Source organism: Miscanthus floridulus, chromosome 12 (assembly GCF_019320115.1).
Source record: "Miscanthus floridulus cultivar M001 chromosome 12, ASM1932011v1, whole genome shotgun sequence".
Taxonomy (NCBI): Eukaryota; Viridiplantae; Streptophyta; class Magnoliopsida; order Poales; family Poaceae; genus Miscanthus; species Miscanthus floridulus.
In genome coordinates, this window is record NC_089591.1 from 56037588 (window position 1) to 56049719 (window position 12132).

The 12132-nt window shown below is 44.0% G+C and overlaps 1 protein-coding gene across 1 annotated transcript; it reads left to right on the forward strand.

Moving 5' to 3' along the window:
- The first annotated feature begins 1925 nt into the window (after positions 1 to 1925).
- On the forward strand, positions 1926 to 5462 carry LOC136496942 (uncharacterized). Its single transcript, XM_066492724.1, has 5 exons — positions 1926 to 2998; positions 3915 to 3972; positions 4059 to 4142; positions 4224 to 4365; positions 4756 to 5462. The coding sequence occupies exons 1-5, from the start codon at positions 2515 to 2517 to the stop codon at positions 5155 to 5157; spliced, it is 1170 nt and encodes a 389-aa protein (XP_066348821.1). The 5' UTR covers positions 1926 to 2514; the 3' UTR covers positions 5158 to 5462.
- Positions 5463 to 12132: the final 6670 nt, after the last annotated feature.

Genomic DNA, 12132 nt, shown 5'->3' on the forward strand with positions numbered 1-12132 from the left:
TCTTTACCAATTGTTTTCTTCCATGTATGATTATTGTTTTCTTCCATGCATGTGGCATCAGGTGATCGATTTGTTTCCTTCAAAGCAGGCGGGGATCGCAGGGATGGCAATTTCTTTTTCTATCGCGCGGGGTATCGCATGGCCGGAAGGGAGGAGCGACCAAAAAAAAGTCACACAAAAAAATAGTCTTACTTTTAGTTTTTTTAGTTGTATGAGACTCAGACGGTGAAAACCTCGTCAAGCTCTAGGTGGACCAAGTCAATAAAAAAAGGAACGACACTCTGTTTTTATGTTATCAAACTAGTTTAAATTTGAAACTATTTTGATAGCAAATAGTTACATAAAACTATATTTCATAATAAATCTAAAAACACTTATTTAGAAAGATATTTATTATTTAATATAAATTTGGTTAAATCTAAGACTTACTCCCTTCGTCCCTTGATATTTGTCGTTTTGAAAATGTGCTAGTCAATCTTTGTCAATTTTGACTAGATTTGTAAAAACATAGCAATATTTATGTCTCCAAGTAAATTTATTATAAAAATAAATTCAATGATCTATCTAATAATATTAATTATGTATCATAAATATTAATATTTTTTGTATCTATTCAGTTAAAGTTGAGGAAGTTTGAATTCTCGAGAAACGAGAACAAAAAGGAATGGAGTGAGTAGGATAAAACAATGCCACCTTTTGAGAGGAGAAAGTACAGTGACTAATCTAGTCATTACAAGAGCTGCAAATTGTCACAGGTATATGGGCCAGCAAGCCATTTGTTAATTATTTTAAGACGCCAACAAGAACACAATCTCTGCACAAATCTCACTTTAGATTTGAAATTATATACCACTGCTAAAAAATTTGCTTCTGGGCAGCTGCAGCAAACAAAAAAAAAAACTACTGCCGGTTGCCCTCATTCCCCTAGATCTCGTTCCCCTCTCCCTGTCTTTTCACCGGAGTTCAAACCACAACACAGCAGCACGAGCCACCAGTCAGAAGGGGAATTTCTCGTGTGCCATTAAAAAGATCGTAATGTCCTATAAGCCTTTGAAAAAGTTTAGCGGTCTTTAGAGTCACTGTTTCAACTTTTTTGTATCATACATATCACTGCCGTCAGTTTATGCTCTAACGTCGTCAAACTGTAGGTGTGAAAAGTCGAAAATACCCTTAAGTTTAAATATGCCATTAATTTTTTGAGCATCTTAACGACTTCAAATGAAAAAACTCAAAACTAGAAAGTTGTAGATCACATCGAGATCTATAATTTTCATATAAAAATTATCTTCATTTAATTCCGTAAAAAATATGATTTGATATGATTAATATATCTTAGAAAAATCATATCTTTTTTTTTGCAGAATTAAATGAAAATATTTTTTATGAAAATTATAGATCTCGACGAGATCTACAACTTTTTAGTTTTGAGTTTTTTTTATTTGAAGTCGTTAAGATGCTAAAAAAATTAATGACATATTTACACTTAAGGGTATTTTCGACTTTTCACACCTGCAGTTTGATGGCGTTAGAGCCCAAACTGACGGCAGTGACATGGAGGGCATAAAAAAGTTGAAGAAGTGGTGCTGAACTTTTTCATAGACTTATAGGACATTACGATCTTTTTTTTAATGCCATGAGAGAAATTGTCTAAGGCCTTATTTAGATTGAGGTTAGGAATCAGTATTTGGTACTGTAGCACTTTCGTTTATATTTGACAATTATTGTCTAATCATAGCCTAACTAGACTTAAAAGATTTGTCTTGTAATTTACAATCAAACTATATAATTAGTTATTTTTTTATCTACATTTAATATTTTATACATATGTCAAAAATTTAATGTGACGAAGATAGAATAAAAAAACTCAGAACTCACAAGACACGAGTCACCGAGAGGCGAGGGCTAACCTCGCCAAGCCAAATCTACTGCCGACCACCACGGCAGGCACCCTCCAGTCCTCCACCCACCCACCCACCAATACCAGCGGCAGTAAATTCCGAGCAGCCGCTGCCGAGGCTCCGCTCGAGGCTCCCTCCTCGCTCCCCCACCCGCCTACTCTTCCTAGGGTTTCCTCTCGGCTCGCCGGCGTGCCGCATCGCCTCGCCATTGCCGCGGGTCCTGGCGCGGGGCGTCCCGCCGCTCGGAGGGCCCCGAATCGAGCCTCGAGGGAGCTGTTCGTGCTGATTCCTGCGGGGTCCTGTGGCTCGGACTCTGGGGGCGTCGGGTGGGCAAGGTTTTGACGCCCGTGGGGGGTTTGGATCGAGGGCTCTAAGCTGTGTCTCCGCAATGCCGGGCTGGTCTGGCGGCGATTGCTAGGGTTTTCAGGTCGGATTTCGGCGGAAGAGCTGAGGTTTTGCTTCGAGTGCGGGAGCTGTCTGTAATCCGCCGCTTGCCTCGGCCGGAGTTCGGTGTTTCCGCAGCAATGCCTCGCCGATTTTAGCTCGCTCTGGGGTTCTGAAGGTTCAAGGGGCTGTCGGGTGGTTTGAGATTGCAAGGAGTCGGTGGCTCGGTCCAATGTCCGGGGCTAGCGCGAGGGGGCGGCTGTCGCCGGCGTCCGGCGGCAGCGGGGACTCCGAACCGTGGTCCGTGGGGGGCAGGAAGCGCTCGGTGTCCGCTACTCGTGGCCGGAAGCCCTCGCCGAGGCCCGGGAGGGATGCGGCCGTGGCGGCAGGGGCAATGGAGGAGAAGAAACCCACCGCCGTGCCCACATTGCTGCCCTCGCTCAGCGTGCCCGTGGGGATGCGTCGGCAGGAGCTGCTGCTGCGCTCGGGGCTGTCTCTTGACGCGTCCTGCTCCTCAGACGCGTCCACGGACTCGTTCTGCAGCCGGGCATCGACGGGCCGGATTGGGAGGCCGGCGTTTGGGGCTAGAAAGAAGAAGACCCTCTCTCAGGTTGATTACAAGCATGTTTCCATGCTGGAAAGGGAGGGTGGATTGGCTTCCCAGACTGATGCTGCTGGTGTGAAGAGGAGGTGCGCGTGGGTGACAGCAAATACTGGTGTGTGCTTCTGGTTTTGCTTGCATGTTTTTAGCATTTGATTTAGGGGTAACCTGCAATTCGTTTAGTATAACAGTTTGTAGTGCTTTAATAGTCATGCTGTCGCTAATAGAGAAGCTAAATTTTGGGTCTACAATGCACAACTAAAGGCCTATCTCTCATTCTCTCAATAAGATAGAATCTAGAATGCTAGTTGACTTAAGCTTGGGCTTTGCATAGTGGGAACTGGGAGCCATCAGCCATGTCAATTGTTTATGATAGGGGCATTGTAGTCTTCAGTTCTACGAGCATTATTCTAAGATTACAAAATCGAAATGATAGAATGCTGTTTCTGTATGTTTAAATTGCTATTTGACGCTGAAACGGTTCATTCGGAGCAGAGGTTAGAGCGATGTGGAGGTATAGAATTGAGTTATAAATTTCTTTTTCTCATTAGATTCATGTTCTACAGTTTTTATTTATTCAGGAATCAGAAAGTGTACCTAAAAATATCCAAAATGGTAGGTGATAATGTTATGCACCAAGGTTCCTTGCTAACCTCTAGTTTGATCATGAAAACCACTGAAATTGAGTCTGCTAATGAGGGTTACAAATTTGTTCAAGGTGGAGGATATTTTGTCACCTGTTTGCCCAATGATAGACATGTTGAAGTGAACTAGATGATTTCTTTATCTGTAGGTTGTGTTAGCTTAATCTGCCCCTCATTTATCACTCAAAAGTGATAGTTCATTCTGAAATCAAGTTTATGACCTTATATGTTGTTGCATATGAGACCCATGAGCACAATGTAGGACTGTTACTGTTCACTACGCATCATTTCTTCATGTTCATTGACAGAGCAATAGAACTTCTATTTTTTATTCTCCTTGTATGTATTGAATATTTATTTTGATTTTTATATCGTTTACAAGTGCAGATCCCTGTTATGCTGCATTTCATGATGAAGAGTGGGGAGTTCCTGTTCACGATGATAAGTATGCAGAAACGACCGTTGATATATATTTTTTTCCTCATAACATCATCAACTATTAAATAATCAAATGCTTCATATAAATTGCAGGAAGTTATTTGAGCTGCTAGTGCTGTCAGGGGCATTAGCTGAACTGACATGGCCAGCAATTCTGAATAAGAGAGACATATTCAGGTATCTCTTTGCATTTCCTTCTGTTCCTGAACCTTATTACTGTGTTTGGGAATCTTAGTAATCTACTTGTATGGTTTGCAGGGAAGTTTTCATGGATTTTGACCCAGTATTAGTCTCAAAATTAAGTGAGAAGAAGATTATTGCACCTGGCAGTCCTAGCAGCTCCTTGTTATCTGAACAGAAACTGCGTGGTGTTATTGAAAATGCACGCCAAATACTCAAGGTTAGCACTTCGCACTCTTGAACTTTTTGTTGGCATGATAGAGTCTAGATACTGTTTTATTTAAAATGATGATGTGGTTTGTGGGATAGTTTGAAATACAACCACACATGTATTTACCTTGCCCTTCTTAAAACAAGCATGCCTTGCTGAAGCCTTTCTTAAGCCCCCTTTGGCACGGCTCATCCAAAACGGCTTCACCGGTGAAGCCAGAAAAACTGGCTTTTCCCGGCTTCTAGTTCATTTTAACCCCGGCTTACAAAACGGCTTCACGCTACAGTGCCTCGATTTGCGCAAAATAGATGAAGCCGAAGCCGGCATAAGCCGTGCCAAAGAGGCCCTTAGATAGTACTTGTCCTTGTTCTTGTCTGAATTAAGTGCATGTCATTGCAGATCATAGAGGAATTTGGATCATTTGATAAATACTGTTGGAGCTTTGTGAAGCACAAACCTATATTGAGCCGATTCAGGTACTCTCGTCAAGTGCCTGTCAAAACATCGAAAGCAGATGCCATAAGCAAAGACTTGGTTCGAAGGGGTTTCCGCAGCGTCGGCCCAACAGTCGTTTATACCTTCATGCAAGTCTCTGGCATGACTAACGACCACCTTATCTCCTGCTACCGTTTTGCTGAATGCGCGGCCTCCTCTGCTGGTGCTGCTAAACTTACTGATGGAAGCCTAGCAAATTCAAGTGATAGCAACCATGCCACGGCAGAGCAGAAGATGAACGGGACGAATGGGCTGGATTCAGACATTGAACTCTCCAGGACTATAGATGAGCTCAGCATTTCATAGCGGTTAGGAGGGGTGCTGAGGCGAGATGCTGTTAGCTTGTGTATTTTGTGTGCTGTTGTGTAGGTGTGATTCGGTGTCCTTTTTCTATAGTTTTACCACTCGTCAATGTAGGGTAGAACAATCTTAGTCTTCGGCGTGTCAGGACCATTGAACGACAGCAGTGTAATGATGTATATTCTTTGTGATGCGAGTGCACCTGTTTTCCTGCATTCAGTTGAGCTGGCTTTTGCCAGTGTCATCAATGCTGTTCCACTTATCCGCATCTGAGAAGTGTCGTTGGTTATGTTAAACTTGTATTTCACGAACATGAAGTACCATATGCTTTTGTTCCCTAATCCCTCATGTGCTTAATATCTGTACTTGTGCGAATACAGCCTGTCGTTCCATAAAACCAGTCGTCGACAGGAACAAGGTTACGGAATAAAATGGAATGGTTGAAACAACTAACAGGAGTGGTTCGAACAGCAAGTTCAGACTTCAGAGATGCAGTGACAAAAAAGGGGTAGTTGTTATCGCCGTGAAGGCATGTGAGGGTGTGTGGTGATTCAGATAGGATAACGTATCCAGCTGGAACGGCAAGGTCAGGGTATATCTGAAAAGCTGAGTGCCGCTGCATTTTGGATTTTTGGTTGTAAAAGCAACCGGAGTCGAGACTCGACACCACATCCAAGCCAAGCTACTCCCTCTGAGCTTGCTACTTGTAGTTGTAGCTCTCTCTGAACCATCATCGATGTCGATCTCTGCCTCCCGGGAAACCGCCGGTTTAAGGCGACAGCTCGTTCGGTTCCTACGGCATTGCCGTCGTGCCTCCAAGAGGGTCGAGGGATGCCCCCCCCCCTAGTGGATGGCAGTCGCTGTTGCGGCCTCTTCTGGAGCCGTTCTCAACAGGATCGCTTGTTTCAGGGCTATATGCAGTTGCGGAGTTCGGACCGAGCGACTGAGACAAACGGCGAGTGAGTGGTAGCCAGCTGAAGCTTTGTTCACCACGGCCCAATCGTCGCCAGATCCAACGGGATCCATCGGAGCGTCATCGGCTTTGTTCACCACGGGCACGGCTTCTTCATCTCCCGTGCGCGCTTCGTAGAAGGCTTGCCCATGGCAGTGGCTAAAAGTGAAGATACACAGGTGCATATCTAAGGTTTGGAGAAGCCATGGATAGAAGAGGTTTGATGCCAATGGCAAAGAGGGACCTTGCGCTAAATAGTTCCTATGAGTAGCGGTTCGCCTCTCCCAAACCGCGTGGGAGACGATGCTCTCTCCGTCATGGGTTAGCGGTTCACCTCCTCAAAACCTGGTGGAAGCCGACGCTCGCTCGATCATGTGTTAGCGGTTCGCCAGCGTGCAAAACACGTCATTTTGGCTTTGTTTCAATTGGAGTACATGATAACGTTCAATTTGTGCACATTATTGGTGAACACCGGATTAGAATTAGGTGTTTTGGTGTTGACAGCTTCGTAGAAACCAATCACCCACGGTATGCACTGCCTTGACCGCCGCCTGCAGCCGGTGGAGATGGTACCGCTTTCGTCCAAAATTTCCTAAGCCCGCGCGTGTCTCCAGCCGGCTGCAGTCCTGCGGAGTCCAATATCAGGTGTCTTGCGTGGCCACTAGTGTGTCTCCTACGAGTAAGTAGGGTTCCGAGTAGGAAGAAACGGTGAGAGAGGGAGAGTCCGAGAGAAGCAGCGTAGGGCGCCGCCGCCGACGGATGACTCGCCCATGCGGCCAGGCCCTCATGGAGTTTGCTCGGGACGTGCGGGGTGCCTCTGCGTTGGGCTATTTGCCTTGCTGGGCTTGGCACCTGGGAGTGGGAAGATGGTGGTGGGCCAGAAAACTGAGGGGTGCGTGGTAAGGGGATATTTTAGGCCACGCCTAGAGCCACGGTCCTAGTAGCCCGAAGTCCATATCCGCCTCTGTCTGTTATGTAATCAAACTGCTTATTTGTGGACATGATGCATGTATTTGCTTGATATGTTAGCTTGGATTGTTATGTAAAAAGTACACTTGTCTGTGGTCATGATGTGTGGATTTGATGATATTATATCTTTATGTTGTGTTCAGTAAGCTGTTAGGGTCCATCTGATTTAATAAATATATTGCGAAAACCGGATGCAGTAACATTCGTCACCGTCGGTTATGCATTTACACCATTGATCGTTTGGTCATCACCGCCACATCATGCCACTCGGCGTTGGTGATAAAACGCTCGTCACCGTCGGGGACTGTACCACTAATCGTTGGTGAAGCAATCGTCAACACCGCCGGTGTTATCTATGATGCGGCAGGGTTCAAAATATCATCTCCGCCGAATCATTTAATAAACCAACATGGACTATAGGATCATCAACATCGGATCATACTGCAGTGCTATGGTGATCATGACATTTACACAGATGACTGATACTTCAAAGCGACGACGACCACGACCTAGACATAGACGGATCATACTAAGCGACAATGAATATCATTTATAGACAGACGGCTTGTGTTCCAAGGCGACGGTGATCAAGGCCTATACATAGACGGATCTTACGTCCATGCGACTATGTTAGCATGTATCATAGTCGGGTGTGAACCGACGGTGATGACCTCGACCATGATCGTCGATAAATTCACCGCTGAAGCCCTAAACCGTTGTTCATGGGGGTTTATGAACCGGCTGTGATAGACCTGCTATAGTAGTGTAGTGTTGTTTCTTAGTATATAAAATTTAGTCCTATGGATGCAAGGATGGACTTGAGCGAGCCTAAGGTGAAGATCAAAGAATCAACATCTCAAATGAATATTAAAGAGGAGTATTTAAGACCCTAAAAGACAAGCAAGAAGCTCAAGGTATAAGGAAAAAAGCCTAGATAGAAAGACGTGAGAAAACGACACTCAGTGAGCACTGAAGAAGTGCACCAAATTTTCCTATGCGCATTGGATTTCATCGATGAGGGGGCACCGGATAAAAGGGTGAGACTTAGGTCCAAGGCAAGCATTGGAAATCTGCACTGGATTACTTTGATGGAGCATCGGAGAAAGAAAATAGAGAGGGTGCACAGGTGGTTGAGTGGCTCAGAGAGCACCATAATTCTCCGACGCATGCACCAGGAGGAGCACGAGAAAGATAGGGTGATGTATAGTGAAGAAAAGAAGGCTTGCACAACACCAGTGGCGGAGCTAGGTTAGAATTCAAGGGGGGGGGGGGGGGGGGGGGGGGGCAATTCTAGTCTTGTGACTAATATCACTAGTTATAGGCATAATCTTCTTTCTATATAACACAGCTATACAATTCTAGTAGAGGAGTTTGTAAGCTAAATTAAATATATTAATAGATAAAGTAATGCATATGCAGTCTACTATATGTTACCTGATGAGTGTAAGCTGTTGCAAGATGAACTCCTGCTAATTGGCATTGTGTCCTTCTTAAGTAGAACAAGAGAGCTAAATAGACATACTAAAGTAACAGACTAATAAGTAAAATATTATAATGCAGTAGCTAGGCCATGTAGTGATGCAGATGTGTGTGCGTAGTTGCAACTTTCAAGTGTGCATGCATGCTACTCAAGACATAGGCTCTCTTTGCAAATCTATCCCGAGCAAAGGGGCCGGCGCCCAGGATGGCCATAATGTGGCTCCGCCAGTGCACAACACATCGGAATTCTCTAGTGTAGTACCGGATAAAACCACAAGAGGAAGAAGACATGCAATGGTACAATATATGGCTAGTACATGTGGCAAGGCACCAGAATTCTCAGATGTAACCACCGGACCTTCCTGTGCTCACTGTCAAGATAGCGCTTGCTTCTATCAGCAAGTTGAGTTGGTTGGGGCTATATTCTCATACCCGACCATTTCAAGTGTGTTAAGTGTGCTGAAGTTGTAGAGGGTTAAGGTTCATAAGTGTTCTAGCTACCAAAGTGCTTAATAGATGATTAGGGAAATTAGCAAATGCGTTAGGGATAGTGCTTAGGCTAGTTTAGGTCACATATAGCGCTTGGTAGGATTAGGGATAGTGCTCATTTCTATCGTAGCTTACACGCACCAAGATGTGTACACTAGGGTTTTTTTAGTCTGGCGAGACCCTCCAATATGTGAAGCAGTCGCCTAGGTTGTATCAAGAGAATGAGGCATTTTGGCCGGAAGCTCGATAGTGAAGACGATAAAGAGCGTTATGAGAGAAGGCCACATGGAGAGCCACTTGCGTGTGGGAATGTCCCATGGGCGATCCATGAACTTACCTAATTGCGAGCTTAGCACTTGCGAAGCTCTGCAATGAGGACTAGGGGAAAGCACAAGCTTCTCGATATTTTGGGAAAAGTTGACGTGGGAATTTGCATTCTCTAACTCATTTACATCTCACAGTTACTTGCATTCCTTGGTGTGTGAGCTTTAACTTTCTGAGTCTAGCTTACTAGGTTAGTTAATAGAGTTGGAACTTAGGGTGCAAAACTCTTTTGCGTTAGACATATCGACACTTAGCAAAACTGTAATGCACATCTAGGTAGTATCTAGCATATGATAAGTAGGTTTATAGATTTGGTAAGAAATTTCAAATTGGCAGTGCCCTCTACTAAACTAATGGAACTTTGAATTAGCTTGGTGGTGTGTGCATTAATTTCTCATCGGCTGAACATGCCCAACATGCTAGTTAGACTTCTTCTACAACCTCAAACAACATATATCTGTTCAGTATAGCAAAAGCAAGTAGATATCTGCCATTTTATCGATCTTCTACTTTGTATTATACTCAGTACGTGAACAAATTCTACAATTCTACTAGTTTCAATACAAGTTAACAAACAAACAAAAAATTATTGAACCTAAATCTTTGAATTGTATTTAGTTTCCCAACTCGTAGGAGAGAGGGAGGAGAGTGTGCAAGGCTCATGGAGTGGTCGTGGCTCGACTTGTGGCCGGATGAGGCTCTAGTGACGGGGAGCCATGGTCGTGCCGATGTGTCGGATCAGGTGGAGCAACTATTGTTAGACATCAAACCAAAACCATGCAAAGCCACTTGCAAGATGTGGGGGCCCTAGCGTCCGGCGGCCTAAGGGCGAATGTCATTGGAGGACGGCATCTCTGTTGGTCATGCTATCATTGTAAAGTGAATGGAATGAACAAAGATTTAGGAACAACCATTGTGTTTCATTGATCTCATAGAATATATACATGTGAAGGGGTGTGTCTAAAGGACACAACCGATGGGAGAAGTTACATCGTGTCACCAAGAGACATGCCCCTTCGGTGACACAGTTAACTACTAATCTAATCTCCAATCCTAACTGCTTGTACGGACGTCGTACGGATCCATACGAACGGATAAGATCATCTGTAGAAGGACGCCCGTTGGTGTACTGGCGTCATTTCACAACACTTCCCCTTGATTGAATCTTCCTTGAGATCAATCACTACCCTAGATTTGGACATCACTGCCGGCCTCATCACTGTCGGATTTGTGATAACCGGCAATGATGTACCTTCACTGCCGGTTATGAGTTTGAAAATGAGAAAATGATTGGGGCTGGGCTAAAACCAGCAGTGAAGGACCACATCACTGTTGGTTTGTGGCTTGAACCGGTAGTGTTTTGGCGGCTACTCATCACTGCTGGTTTAAGCCAAGAGCTGACATAGATTTTGATCTATCACCGTCGGTTCTAGCTAACAACCGACCGTGATAAGCCTACAGCACAAAAGGCTACAGCCGTCCTCTGCTTCCTCCTCTCTTCCATCCTGAGAACAGAGGCACGCGTTTGGACCCTTCCCTCCATTGTTGCGTCTGCTCTTCACCATGAAGCAAGAGCTTGGATTTTGAAGAATGGCTTGATCTTTTTGCTTTAAGGTTAGTAACAAACATCCGCTCCCTTGATTTTGTTGCTTAATTATCTTCATTTTGATGGCTACATTGCTTGATTCTCATTCTAGTTCTTTCTCCATTCTAGAGAGAACTTTTCCAATTGGACATTTGTGCAATGCTCAAATTGTGGTGAATCCATCATCCAAAAGGTTGGTGTCTATGAACACATTTAAATTCCTAGCTAATTATTCCATGGTGGTCAAGATCATCATTGTTAGTATGTGATGCTATAATTAGTTCTTAGACGTAGAGTACAATAGATGTTCTTCATTATTATGCAATAATTGTTTTTTACTACGATTTTCAATTTACAGGGCCGAGGCTACCAATTTCAATTTTCTAATAATTAGTGTACAATAATGTTTTCCAAAAATGGTACATTCGAGCTACAATTGTTGTTCATGAAGCTCAATTTCTTATTAATTCTTTGTAATTACTGTCTTAGTATTTTTTTTGTGCAGAGATGGATCGAAAGTGGATGCATCTGTCCCGAACGGACAAGCAGTACATGCATGGCGTTAGCCAGTTTATCACCGATGCCAAGGCCCATGCTCAGAATGGGAACCTTGTCTTCTGCCCATGCAAAGATTACAAGAATCAAAGGAACTTTCATCAAATTGAATCTATACGATCGCACTTGATTACCAGGGGGTTCATGCCAAACTATACGATATGGACTATGCATGATGAGATTGGTGTGAATGTTCTGTAGAAAAACGATGATGATGTGGACAAGCCTGACGTAGCCATCCACGATGTTGACGAGGAACTCGGTGTCAACACGAAACCTATGGCCACAGTTAATAATGTGTTTAGAAACACGCTAGCTGGCGACACCGAGGATAACGGTGGCATTTCTCAGCTGCTACATAATGTAGAGACCGAATGTCTTAGCAAAAGACAGCTGAGAAAGCTAGAGAAAATGAGACAAGATGGCAAAACACCATTGTATAGGAATTGTCCAATGAGCAAACTAGAAGCAGACATCATGCTGTTAGAGTTCAAATCGACAAATGGATTGAGCGATAAAGGCTTCGATCAGTTGTTAGGTATAATAAGGAAAATGCTCCCAGATAAAAACAAGTTGCCAGAAAAGACATACTTGGCCAAGCAAATTGTCGGGGACCTAATACCAGGGT

Excerpts from the sequence above, each read along its gene's own strand:
- LOC136496942 (XM_066492724.1), top strand. The coding sequence starts at position 2,515 with ATGTCCGGGGCTAGCGCGAGGGGGCGGCTGTCGCCGGCGTCCGGCGGC. Across the intron at positions 2,999-3,914 it reads GTGGGTGACAGCAAATACTG|ATCCCTGTTATGCTGCATTT; the intron begins GTGTGTGCTTCT and ends TTACAAGTGCAG. Across the intron at positions 4,143-4,223 it reads AATAAGAGAGACATATTCAG|GGAAGTTTTCATGGATTTTG; the intron begins GTATCTCTTTGC and ends TATGGTTTGCAG.